Here is a 14,589-nt window from a genome sequence, read left to right on the forward strand (position 1 = left end):
CCGTCTCTTATCCACAATTGCAAGTGTATTCGACTAACGCAGTGTTTCTCAACCTGGGCGTCGCGACCCCCAAAGGGGTCGCCAAGCATTTTTGAAGGGGTCGCGAAGACGCAACCCAACTCGGAATGATTTTATTCGTAACATCAAAACTTTTCCCATGACTTCTGTTAGTATAGTAACTGAGACGGCAGCAAAACATTGCCTAAAATCACTTTAGTGCATATACAAAACGAAGAGCAGCTTAAAACTCTTTCTGCTTGTAAGTTTTCGAACTCTTGCTCTGGTAAAACATATTTCGAAGATGCACGAATTAAAGTTTTTTTTATTTGTGTATTTTCATGCAAGTTGACTTTAAATAGCACACTCGTGTGAACTTTTGGTGACTGTCGGCGTGAGGTTTGCCAAGCAGTGATTTTACCCTAACGGCCAAAACAGCAGCAAATTATATTCACGTATATTGCGCTCAATCGCACAAAATGGAATATTTTAAAAATAGTATGCGCTTATTTGCACAAAGTGGAATATTTTTAACTGATATTGACATACATACGTATACAAAAAAGAAATGAATTCAAAGCAAACCACGTACCATATAAAATGTAGTTGCATCGATATTGACATATATGTTCAGCTAAAAGATAATATGCAGCATATACACGATTAACAAACAAATACACTCTTGAGTATAATATAAGACTATAGTTACACATTGTAATTAGTGTCGTACAAAATGCAAATTATTATTAGTGCGGTACGATGTGGTGGTGTTTATATGCCAATAATATCTGAATCCTTGTTGTCTAGAAGATGACCTGTATTGTCTTTTGTTGAAAACTTTAGTTCTATTCCAGGTGAATCGTTCCAATGTATCAAATCAGTCCGTGGTTGAATTGATTTTTTTAATCTCTGCGAAAAGTTATAACTTATGAAATTTGTTAACTACTGACACAATGTTCAAAGAGGAATATTTCATTGTGCAAATGATCAGCGAAATCAAGCAGTATCGACATATAATACCTCAATGAAAGAACCTTTCAGAGCACACAGAGTGGTAATAGCGCAAATTGGAATACACATCATCGACGCAAGGGCAATGAACCAACCAATTACATTTGCCCAATCAGGAAAATGCATTTTCCCGTATTTGGCAGGCTTATATTGAATTATACTGAAGACCAGAATGACCTGCAAGAAACAAATCGAATGCTCTCCAACTCAACCTAGTTGCAATGTTAGAAGTTTACGTTAACGTACCCCGATCAGCACTGGGCAAACAAAAACCCAACATACAGTGAAAAACTTCGATGGGGCTTGGCCGGTCATTTCCCTAACATTGGCTGCAACATTCCAACCTCCGTATAACCAGCACACAGCCACGACTTCAAAGAAAGCCAGGAACATGAGAGATACAATTGCTGTGTACTGGTCCAACAATGTGAAAACGTAAATACCGCCCTAAGTGTATGATAAACGTTTGAAAATAATATATCCAATCGAATCGTACCACCACAAATAACTATTATTACCTGCATTAGATGGGGAATTCCCAACAGAAAGGCAATAATGCACACCCCCAAAGAAATAAATTCCTTTCTCCTGAAAACTTTTAGTAGGAGGCGACAGTACCGTGAATCCATAATCGTCGTATTTACCACCTCAACCATGGCAAACTGAAATACATGTTTGTTTACAAACGAGTAAATAAAACTACAATAATAACCAAAACGTATTGAAAGCAAATTTACGAACAAGCGTAAATGTACAATACAACGTTTTAAATTTCGACCGACAAAACCCGACGTTACCAGTACCAGCACGCATTTCCTGAAAACAGTAAAAACAAAACAATTCGTCTCACAAACCACAACATAATTTAAATTTAACCGCTGACATATTTGACTGGCTTTTAAATAAAGGATATCACAACAACCGCTGGGTCCAATGAGAGAAATGGTTTGGGTAATAATTTTGTTTTTGTTGAACTGAACTAAACGAGGTTTGGTGCCTTTTCTAGAATCTTAATCACATTTCAAATTGTAAAAAATTTTTTCAACTTACCTGACTGTCAATTCCAAGACAAATCAACATGAAAAAAAACAGCACCGCCCATACCGGTGCGGCTGGTAGGTTGGCAAATATTTGTGGATACACAATAAATACAAGTTCAGGACCTTGTGTTGCCACTTGTTGTATAGGTTTGCCTAGTATGTATGACATATGTCCCATTGCCGAAAATATCACCAAACCTAAAACACATAAATATAATTAAATTTCGAAAGCTCAATTGTTGGAAGTTGAAGACAACGTTTTTAGACAACCTCGGTTCGTAGTGATACATATGATTCACGATAGCTTAATTGTTATAAAGTTTGTAATTCGGGACATTTTACATTTCACAATGTCAGTTCTGCAAATAAAACAAGTGTTACTTAAATTGGGTTGACTCGCCAGCATTGAAGTCCGACAACGATTTTTTTTTACTTTTTTGCACAACCTATCCAATTCCTTAGGGATCGCTAAAATGCGAGGTGGGATTGAAACCCACAAACCCGTTTGGACCTTAGTGTTTTTGCGATTTAATCATATGTCCATTATCGATCAGACAAAGTTCACACCTGCTAGAATGCTTGTAAAGCTGTTGATGGTGGAAATAAACAAAGTATCTTTTAATAAATTGTTGTTGCGTGGGTTGTAACTTGCAAATGCCACAAGAGAACCAAAGCTTATTCCTATGGAGTTAAAGTTTTGCGCTGCCGCGTTCACCCAAACCTAAACAGAGAACCAGGAACGTTATAGATGTCAAGGAGCCGTGTTGCATGTATATAGGATTTGTTTACCTCGGCATTAAGTAGCTCTCCCCATACAGGCTTTAAAAAATACAGAATTCCGTTTGTGGATCCAGGCAAGGTAACACTTGCGACCAACAACACAATCAAAACTACATACGGAAACGTTGCTGTGGCATAGACGACCTGGTAATAAAATGTTCGAAAACTGGTTTAAAGGCATTTCTTTCTTTTTTTGCAAAAACAAAACAATGGTTACTTAAATGACACATGAAAGATTGTGGCGTTTAATTTTAAGTTTGCTGCGAAATCACGTATATGTTTTTTAAATGACAAAGGTTATGTTTATATTTTACCCGTCAAAGTGGTATCAATGTTCGTGACATTTGGTAAAGTCAGAAAACAAACCTTTCCCGCAGATTTAATTCCTTTGAAAATGCAAGCGTACACTAAAACCCAGGCTAAAACAAAGCATCCAAACAGTTTCCATTGCATAAATCCCATGTCTTCAATACCACTGGTTTTCGCCAATACCATACGGCTTTAACAGAAAAAAAAACAGTTTTTCATGTATATATATATATAGCTAAAACCGGACTGAAAAACGTAAAATATGTTCCCAAACAACCAAGCAAATTTGGATCACCCGTTCGTCATTCGATTTTAAAGACAATCATATAACTTATTTCAACATGTAACTTATTTCTTGTAAGATGCACACAATTTACTTTAAACAGCGGAAATATTAACTGATTTAAAATGCACGCTTGTGTTTCCTTCGAACGCTCGAAATTTAATGTTTTTTTTCGATCACAGAGGGGAACGGTTTCAGTATATAAAAGACGGTTCGCCAAAATACAAAAATACTAACTCAAAAAAGTCCTGTGTTGTAGATACAACCGATTCTGTGGAATTGAAGGAAGAATTAATTGTTTCCAAACAATTCGAACTGCTCCAAGTTTCGTTGCAGCTGTACCAAGGCAGAGTAGCACGAAAGGAGTTGAAGAGATAGTATAAAGCCCATGTGATAACGACATTGTAATAAGTGCACAGAATGAAACTTATTACCACGGTGGCAACACCAACACCTGCAAAAAAGATTATGAAAGATGCGTGTTTAAATAATAATAAATCTAAAAAACCTAATCACCTAACAAAGATGTGGTTATTGCCACGTCATAGACGGGATCAGACAGTAAAAGCACCTCGCATTATGTTACCAGCGAAGAGATTTTAAATATTTCGCAACGTCATTCCGGGCCAATTTTCTACTGGGAACTTGTGGTGGGTTAAACAAACAATCCTACAGTTTGAAGTTCCTTTGTCATAAAAAGGCGCCACTAGTTCCAAAATTTCAACTGGTTGGGACCCATGTCATTCACAAATATTTGAACAGAAGAGAATGAATAAAATGTTTTTCGAATGTTTTTCTTCAGTTAAACGCAGCTTTATATTTGTTAAAAAGGCATGACCCTGTTCAACTTTGGTCAACACAGCGCGGTAAAGACTCATACTCAGCTACCTCATTTGTTCGGGAAACAAATAGCTTAAACGGGCTAGCCACCACCAGATTGTCGCCACTCAGCAGTTGAACTAAATTTGTGGGACAGCATGTGTTCATCGACGCAATATGTTCGTATATAGTTGGTCGGCGGTTATGTTTAGTGTTTTATACCATATTGATACATTCATGCACGTTCTTACCCATACAACTAAGCGCACAAATTTGAACTTAGTTTCGAAAACCGGTTTATGATCATTGAATTTTAAACTTTTAGCACGCTGACAACGCTGTAAATACACAATGACTTTTAATGCTACTCACTATGAAACGATCTAAAAAACAATTGTAACCAAGCGATTTTTTGTACTGAAAATCTTCCAAAATAATGTATGAGCCGCGTAACGTTTGCTTACCTTTCATCAGCGGACAAAGTATATTAAACGCCTGTACAGGTCCATATCTTGTATATTGCCCAATTGCCATTTCAAGGTACAAAAGTGGTATTCCACATACGATCAACATCGTAAGATAAGGTATTAAAAAAGCTCCTGAAAACCAACCAAGCATCATATAAAAAAAACGCGGTGAGAAAAGTCAAAGTTTGTTTTACAAAACGTTTAATTTTCTAAAATGTTGGCAAAAGCATGCTTATTTACTTACCTCCTCCACTCTTGAAACAAAGGTATGGGAATCTCCAGATGTTTCCCAATCCTACAGCATAACCAACGCATGCCAAAAGAAACTGATGTTTGCTGCTCCATCTCGCACGAGTTTCACCTGCAGTCATAACGGCAATCTGACCTAGACAGTTTAAATACGGTTGAAATTAGAATTCCTTTAAAAATGACAAGCAATGAACAATCAAGAGCAAAATGGCGGCACATAGACTATCCACAATACACTAGTGCTTTTTACGCACAGTGCAAAACACGATGTTACTGCGAAAGCTAAAACGACACAAACCGCCTGTAACACATGTTTCCTGTCCGTTGAAATGTGTTTCCTCCAAGAGGAAAACTCACTGTATCGTGTAAACACAAAACAATCTGTTCAGAAATATACTAGTAACTCGCCTGTTATGTTAGTGTATACTTTAAATACCAGGGAAAAACATGCTTCTGATGTAAACTATTTCATATCAAACCGACTCTCCTCCGCGCCAGTATTTAGAGGTACTGTTTCGGTTCATTGCGCAAAAACATGTGAACCAGCACCAGCGCCATGGTTCAGTAAGTGTGTAAAAGGAGAATCGTGACAATAGGCTATGCTCGCGCATAATGAAGGTAGAGCTACTAACACCATAACGCAAATCACAACCAAAGTCGATTTGGTTATATCTCCAAAAATGCTCACGGTTAGGGCTATTAGGGTCGGGGTAATTAGGTATTAGCACTACAATAAAACTAACCCAAAAAATTAGTTGCTAATGTAAAATTTTTTTTTTTTTTAACTTATTTCCCAAACCAACCCATTTATAGCCGCTAAATAAAAAAAATCAGCTCTTTACGCCTCCTAATCGACTTTGGTTGTCATTTGCGTTATGGTGTTAGTAGCTCTACCCATAATGAAAGGTTTTTGTTGTTTTTTTGAAAACGGCACACAGTGTACGCAGTATCTTTCCCTTTCGTTAATGGGAAACACAAATGGACAGATGCATAAGATGCCAGTTTCGTGATTGTTGTTTTTCGACTACAAGTTGATGGGTATAGTATTTGAACTTGGGAGTTACTTTATGACTACAAATACGATAAAAACACACATTTAGTTGAAAACTGCTATAGCTGGGCCTAGGCATACGTTTTTTACAGCATTTTGTTTACGACATACGACAATTGGACGCTTGGCGGAAATGCCTATTAAAAATAGGAAAAAAGAAATAAAAATTGCTAAGAGTGATCGTAAAAGGCCCATGAAAAAATAACATGGAAATCCCGGGCCTATTCGGTTTCGAAAAATGCATGTAAGCTAATCTCTAAGATAATACTATCAAAGTTCTTGTTGGTTAACACTGAACAGACACTCCAAGATTTTTCGGTTTACGGTCTGTTGGTGTAGGGATTTTTTCCTCAATCTGTCAATGGCATGAAAGCAACCAAACGGAAAGTGAAACTTTTGCCTGGTACTGCTGAAAGCACCACAAACTTATTTGTTTCTTGGTACTTTTGGAAAGCACCACATTCTTTTTGTTCAACACTAAGCCCCAACTTTCAATTTTTTTGTTTATCATCCTAGGAGAATTGACTTGACCTTTTTATAGGCGTTAAGGTTTTGAGGGAATTTTACCTCGCAAAAACAAAATGTAGTCATTTTTGCTCTGAGAGTTAACACATTTGTGTGGTGCTCATCTGGCTCTGTTTCACTATAGGAAATTCCGCTTTGAGCATAGCAGGAAATCGTTTCTGTTCCAAAAGCTTATCTCCAACATTCCATTTTACTGGTTGTTTCGCAGTGGTTAAAATGCTGCTGGTTGTTTCGCAGTGGTTAAAATGCTGCTGTTTTTAAGTGGAGCTAAATAAAATGGCTTTTTTGCACAATTGATTGTGTTACATGAGTTTTTCTCCTCTTTTAGTTTTATTTAACCTTACTTGTATTCGGCTATATTCGGTTGCACAAAAATTCCCCTAATCATGCTTTCTAATGTTCGGTTGTGTTCTGGTGTGTTTTTACTATGTGCTTTTGTGTTGTTGACAATTGCGGTTTGGAATATTCGCTGTTCGCTGACACCCCTGATGATTTTTTAAATGTGCTAAAGAGGCACCTATGGACAGTTTGTACGACATAACATTGCCGTGCGTCGTTTGATGTGCTTGTTGTATTCTTTGGGACTTCGCAGTTGCTAGCTTTCTAATTTTGATCATTTTTAAAGTGTCTGTATTGGTCAGACAGAGCACGATATGATACGCTGTGTCAATTGATGTGTTTGACCTTTAGCCCAAACCGTTGACTATAATCCATCAAAATAAGGCCAATTAGAATTAGCTTATGTACCCTAATTTTAGTAAAACATGTACGCACCGGGAATTAAAACCCATGAATTGAAAGCATGTGCTTATTTAGGCACCCCAAATACAGAGTACATTTTAACTACAAGGACACAAAATTGTATTACAGTATATCTAGACATGTTGGGTCGAAAAGCGTATATTAACCACGTTACAGTAAGATAGTTTTTTGCAGTCTGTAAGTATCACATATAAAAGTTTCTGCGGTGCCAGATACGTTGGTTTTATAAAAAAAAGCCTTAAAAGAAAAAAAACTAAATCAACTTAACTGGGAGTCTTCAACGAATAAAATCATATCAACGTCCAGGTTTTTTTTAAGGTTTGGTTTGGGTGACCGCTAAGTAGTTTTAAGAGACCGCAAGTGTTTCATTTAAATACCAAAAAATAGCCATATTTGCCAAATTTTGGACCGTTTCGGTCCCCCAAAACACCTTAAAAAACACTGTCAACGCCTATGTCGTCTAGTAAGTGGCCTGCAGCTCCGCATCAAGGCCCACTTACCACTATAAACGCACCCACTTTCCATTTTCATACAATTTATGCAAAACTTTTGGTTCAGACGTGGTGGGGGTAACAATAACATTGCAATTGTAAGATTAACTGAAGTTTACTGTAAAATGATCAAAATCTAGCCTAAAGGTTTCTTTAAAAGTTCAAGTAGTGTTTTACGTAAAGGGTAATGAAGTTACGAATGGTGCTTTTTAAGAATAACAGAATTCTTGCATTAAAAAAGCTGCCAAATTTGCCATTTAATATTTCGAAAAAGTATGTCATACTTACGTTTTTAGACTGTTTAAGTCCCGCAGTAAAATCCGTCCTCCTATTTTGTTTAATGTGTGATATGTAGTGCTGTAAACAAGTCTTTAAAGCCCATTCAGAGGCGAGTGACTTGTCCAGCACGAACTATAGTCCCTTTGGATGATGACTTCGTTCGTTTGCGGAGATACTAATCAAAAGTAACCTTTGCGGCAAATAATGTTTCAGCCATGTTTACCACTTAGGGGTTACCGAACTTTGGCGTGCATGAAACTGGAGAAAATAATAAGATTACGAGACATTAGTCCATTGCACAAAGTTTATTAACTCAAAACCGCGCAATTACTACGGAAAAAGTGTTTTTATCACCAGTACTTGTTGAGTACGGTGTTGAGTTTAAAGTTAGAGTATAGCGCACGCTAGTACCCTGAAAACTAAAGTTTAACTGACTTAATACTGCGTGAAACACAACTGCGAAAGGTTGAACTCCACGATTACGATATTTTATGCGTGACCTCTTAATAAATGAACAGAAATCCGGTGGACTTCGACTGAACTGACTTAATAAAACAGTTAATATACACCGATGACGTTTGACTTTTGTTAGTCAGTTTCATTTAAACCGCTCAAATTTAGCGTCACGCTGTAACCGTATCCTTAAGGCTCGCACATAAAAGCTTGCCAGTTTGTCTTATTGTCCATTGCTTGTTATTCCGTATCAGTTTCACGACCAAGTCTCGGGATTTCCGTAAAATGGGGTCTGGTTACACCATAATAAATTAGCGTTATAATTGAGAACACAACGGAACACACTGAAACGAAATTAATAAATTTTCCTCGTCAGGTGTGTTAACGTCACACTAAAGCTATTTGTCACGTGATTGCAAGTTTCATTTTGTCATCGTCACATGACTATCATTTCTCACGCACAATTGACAGGTGTCACTATTTGATATTTTTTTTACTTCCTATCATTCGCACCGTTACGTCAAGCTCACCTTCATTAATATATTAGCATGAGTTGTATCAACACATTACTCAACGTTATCAAAATCCCAATTCTTTTTCAGAAATATTAAATGAACTAACTAACATTAAACACCATTTCGTTTATTGGACTTAGCTTAATCAAGCAGTATTTCGGGCATCAAAGTGCTTGGAGTGTAAATAAACATACAGAAAGGGACTTCGGCAGTACCCTATGAAGCCCGCCATTTGTATTCTGCTGTTGCCACTGCGTCTCGAAGTGGCCCAATGATGTTATCTACCTCAATTACCATGTACCAGGCAAGTTGTCATCTTGTACTTTCTACCATTCGTACTATTAGGTCATCCTCACCTTGCTTGTTATGTATTAGCAAAAATCCCAGTCCATTCCTAGACTTACCTAATATATATTTGTTAAATGACCTTAAACATAAACCTGAAAAATTTCATGATCCACCGTCAAACGATATGATTATGACAAAACGACCGAATATTCAAGCAAAAAAACTATTAGAAAAACAAGTTTCAAAGCGCTGTAGGCTAAACACAATAAACCAGCGGTTCTCAAACTGGAGGCCGCGGTCCCTTGGGAGTCCGCCACGGGATTTCAGGGGACCGCGAGGAACTTAAAGTATTTCTACAATCATATGCAATATGAGATCTTGCGAGTATATGAGCAAAAATTAGATAGACAAACGAGTTTTCTACGTGTTTAGTCTTTTACAAGAAGTGATTTTTTACTTCATTTTCAAGTAACAAACAGAGGCGATTGTTAGCGCACTATGTTCATATTGTTTTAGTCTTGTTTGTAGCGTAATAAATCGCCTTTGAAACATTCCCACGCAAAGTGATTTTACGAATCTAAACTAAATTCAGTTTGTTTTTGTGGGAGTGCTTTCGAAATAAACAAATTACATTATTTGGTAACTAAACATTTTTCTTTTGCAAAGGTAACTTATTTGAAATTGTAAGAATCTATATTTAGTTTGGACCGCGAGTGCCCAAAAAAATTGCGAAGGGACCGTGATGACAAACAATTAAAAAAAGTTTGAGAACCGCTGCAATAAACGGACTGTGTATTGTTGTGCAAAAATGGTTACCAGTCTTTATCGAAACAAATCAATCAAGTAAACACTGTTTGAACTGTCTGAACGCGTTAGATGCTATAATGTTTTATCTGAACTATTCAACGCAACCGTTTTTATTTGTTATTACAAACCTGCACATTTTAGTGGTGGTTAAAACTTCCTTGGTCCGATGCAGACAAAATTCACTACAATAAGTGCGGCACTAATGTGGTCATACTATTTAGTGTAGACAAAGTTAAATAATAGTTGACTCCACTAAAATTAAACTTGTTGCGCGAAATGGTACAGTTTTGTCCATCAAATAGTTTTATATGATAACGATCCGTAGGCTACAGGTACTCAAACAAATGTTTGGTAAAATGTCATTTAAAAAGACGTTTTTGCAGCTTCCAAATTTACTAAAATGTGAATTTGTTTACCACTTGACTCAACCACGACTCTATATTATCCTAAACTAAACCAACGGACGCACAAAGTCTACTTTTTTTTAGAAAAAAGAGACTTTTTTACAAACTGTAATAGCGGGTTCACTTTTGCGCTCTACTTAACGACAAACTATAAAGGTTGCTCAAACTGTCGAAAAACGTATCCAAATATGAACTCGTAAATCACTTGGTGTGCTGGGGCTTGCCTGCTCTTTATTAAACAGGCGAACATGACAATAACAGAAATTAGCAAATGGATTAAATTTATTCAGTAGTCCTAAACAGCTGCGTAGTAATCTTAAGCAGCTGTTGATTACAACCGCAAACACCATTTGTCCTATTTTTTGCAGCTAACGGTGTTTTATTTTAACAATAAAATAAATGCATTTTTCCAACGTACTAACTGCACCTCGTACCAGCCAACAAGCTGCAACACCTTGAAGTCGTGGATAACGTCCTGTAATTTGGAATTTGCCTTTTTTCGAAATTAGTGACAGAATATTGATTCGTCGGGATTCGTCCCCGGAGCGTCATGGGTTTGAACCGAGTGAAAAAAAAACACAGGAACTCACACCACAGGTTCGCTAATTTCCGGTGGATAGCGCAACGTAGCATAGACGTTTACGATGGATTTTATGGAAAGGGTGCACTGAAAAGGGTGCCTTTTGTGGTGGTTTATGCGGCAGTCCTGCTAATTCTGTTTAGTTGTGTAACTTTCATCATTCTCTTGTATTGGCGCTTTTCATGTAATCGCCCTTTCTTGCGTTCACATACCTACGACATATAGTATTTATACCGTTTCTTTCGTTACGAAAGGGAGAGTGTTAATTATCCTCGGGCAGTCGTCCAGCGTGTATGCTGGACTGATTGCCCTGTTGTTGCCTGTGAAGTTGTACGCTTGTTGAATTCAGTTTCTTTAGGACTCAGTGTCAGATTACTGTGGTTTTGGCAGTTGTATGTATTAACATTATGTCTTGTGTATAATAATTGTTTGTGTGTTTTCTTTTAATAAAATCACTTGGTGGAGTGGAACTAGGTTTGGTTTATAGACAGGTTTTATCTTCATAAAGTAATTTAACTTTAACTAAAAGTTCGTTCTTACACAAAAAGCAATAAGGGAATTAGTGAACTCACGTAATAATTAAATAAACTAGATAATATAATCTACATTAACGTAAGATTATACTCTAAATTTAGTGGCGTTTTTATGATAGCTCAAATAGTTAATTTAGACTAAAAAGGCTACCTAGAAACGTTACACCAGCCTTCCTCTCCAAATTTCACTACATGTATTACTCTGCAATGCTCTTCTTCGTCACAATTATCGTTGCAGTTGCAGTCAGTCATTTTACCAAGCAGCCAGACAAAGATCTTTCCCGTTTGACTTACTGGACAAGATACGACGAATCACCTTCCATGAAACAAATTGAACTGAATCCAATGAACGGGGATGGCAAGAACGGGGTTGTGATAACTAGACAGGAAACGGGAAAAGGAGATTTTGAGAATAATCCAATGCTAAAAAAGGAAACTGTTGATGAACCAACGGATGAAGAAAACGAAAACGAAATGTCAAGGTGGAGAAGCATAGGTTGTGGAATATTCCGATTTGTGTGCGGAATCAGGAAAGAATGGGATACATCGGATGAGCCGGAGGTTGTATTTCCGACGCTGTACCAGAGAAGTAGAGAGAAGGTCCTTCTTACGGCCGGACTCGTAGTGATCATGGGAGCTGGAATTTTCCTTTACATTTTCTGGTCCGTGTAAGGCATGCTGTACACACGATTGTCATCAGCCTTGCGTGTGTGTGCATTGTGTTTTTGTGCGTTGCTAGGACGATTTGGAAATGACAAAATATTTCCATTGTTATGTGTTTTGGTTTATTAGCCCCACAAATCTTGAAAAAAATGGTTTTAGTGAAGGCTTTGTTCACTTTTGTTTGGGGTATTTTCTCAAGCAACAAACCTCGGAATGTGTTCGAACCAAACAAAAGTCCGGTTCTCTCTACTTCTCTGGTACAGCGTCGGAAATACAACCTCCGACTCATCCGATGTATCCCATTCTTTCCTGATTCCGCACAGAAATCGGAATATTCCACAACCTATGCTTCTCCACCTTGACATTTCGTTTTCTTCATCCGTTGGTTCATCAACAGTTTCCTTTTTTGGCATTGGATTATTCTCAAAATCTCCTTTTCCCGTTTCCTGTCTAGTTATCACAACCCCGTTCTTGCCATCCCCGTTCATTGGATTCAGTTCAATTTGTTTCATGGAAGGTGATTCGTCGTATCTTGTCCAGTAAGTCAAACGGGAAAGATCTTTGTCTGGCTGTTAAGGTAAAATGACTGACTGCAACTGCAACGATAATTGTGACGACATTAAACACAACAAAACCCTGCGAGCCATCACTCGCATCACCTACCGATGTCGCGCCACCCCCATATATTACCATATGCGCCTTCTGAAAATTAGAGACATTTATAAACTAGAGTTAGCCAAACTGTTGCACGCGTTTCATTCCGGTGCACTACCTTCCACATACAACACAACAAAAACCTGACTAGGCTATTAGTTATATCTACCGGGTAGATGCAGTGTGCTAGGGTTGCACAATATGTTCCTCGTCAACAGCCGTAGCCGCCGCACTACAGATCCCTCACTTATCCGCCTCCTTTTTCGTGTATAATTAATGCATGACATGAAATATCGTGCCTGCGCGACGACCTCTACTGAACTGCTGTCATTCTCATACCACGAGAGCGAAGGAAAGAATACAATACATCCGGTTCGCTACTTTCTTACAAGAATGAAAGAAAAAAGCCGTTTCGTTGCAGCTAAAATCTGGACTGTCGCGCCACCCCCATATATTACCATATGCGCCTTCTGAAAATTAGAGACATTTATAAACTAGAGTTAGCCAAACTGTTGCACGCGTTTCATTCCGGTGCACTACCTTCCACATACAACACCCTGTTTACACCTATTTCGTCAGTTCATAGTCACAACACCAGAAGGGCTGACAGTCAGAATTACTTTCATCCCCGTGTAAGCACCGCGATTGGCTCAAGGTCAACTTGCTATCGAGGTCCAAAAGTATAGGAAGAAATACCACACGTCACAAAGTCGCTCTCACGCTCCTCCTTTGTAAAAAAATACCGTTTGCATCTACTGATGCAATACCACCAATCCAGTGATACACCTCCGTTTCCATTTCCAGGCTTCCAGTCACACCAGAACAATTAACTCACAGCTTTGTTTCCTTCTCCACATACACTGATTTTTGGTTCTCATTCTCCTCCTACAGTTTTATCCCAGTGTGCTTTTATTGTTATCGTTATTTTTTTTGCATGTTTGCTTATTTTGTCTATAATACATATGATCAACATTACGTAGTCACACATAAAAGAGCAAAGTACTGCCGTAGGATTTGACTTTTTCAGATCTGCCAACCGGGACGAGAACAGTCATCACCTTCCACTTCCACATCGATCAACATCTGAGATTCCCGCCATCGATCTTACAAAAGCTAAGAAGCAGAGGAGATGAGCGACGGCCACTTTTGATCCAACTTCCATCGCAACGAACTGTCCTCGGGACACCCGGGTCTGCCTATTACGGGATCACAGGAAACGTTCCGAGGAACCGAGCTGGTGTTTCCGTTTAGGCGGGTTTCATTTGGCCAGCAGAACCCGCGGGTTCAACCACCGTCTTATGCAACCGGACGTACCCCGCCAGGTTCGTGCGGTCGGTTGCGATCCTACGGCAGAACACACCCACAATACTTCAAGCAATGGTTAAGGAAGTTTGCATTGGCAAAATCAACATGTGTTTTGCTAACAATGCCCAAAAATCACTATGCACTACACACATGATATGCATTTCGCCCAGCAAGTGAAGTTACTGAACATCAGAAGTTCACACTTCAAAACTGCGTTGGCTTGCCGGCGTGAGCTAACTTCCTTAATCACTGTTATAAGTACACCAGACAGAACTAAATTCAAATTATAATAAATAATAAGGATAGAAAGAATAACCTTTATCT

General features: G+C 38.2%; 1 protein-coding gene across 1 annotated transcript; it reads right to left on the minus strand.

The window, feature by feature from the left end:
- Positions 1–302: 302 nt before the first annotated feature.
- Positions 303–9,477, minus strand: LOC145214013 (sodium- and chloride-dependent GABA transporter ine-like). The gene is made up of 12 exons (XM_080082434.1): positions 8,073–9,477; positions 4,951–5,091; positions 4,704–4,838; positions 3,658–3,874; positions 3,195–3,327; positions 2,838–2,972; positions 2,616–2,769; positions 2,059–2,246; positions 1,527–1,670; positions 1,255–1,455; positions 1,018–1,185; positions 303–906 (listed from the first exon to the last, which is right to left on the minus strand). The coding sequence occupies exons 2-12, from the start codon at positions 5,075–5,077 to the stop codon at positions 769–771; spliced, it is 1,740 nt and encodes a 579-aa protein (XP_079938560.1). The 5' UTR covers positions 5,078–5,091; positions 8,073–9,477; the 3' UTR covers positions 303–768.
- Between the last annotated feature and the right edge of the window lie 5,112 nt (positions 9,478–14,589).

This window comes from Phallusia mammillata, chromosome 2, assembly GCF_965637545.1.
Source record: "Phallusia mammillata chromosome 2, kaPhaMamm4.hap1.1, whole genome shotgun sequence".
Lineage (NCBI taxonomy): Eukaryota > Metazoa > Chordata > Ascidiacea > Phlebobranchia > Ascidiidae > Phallusia > Phallusia mammillata.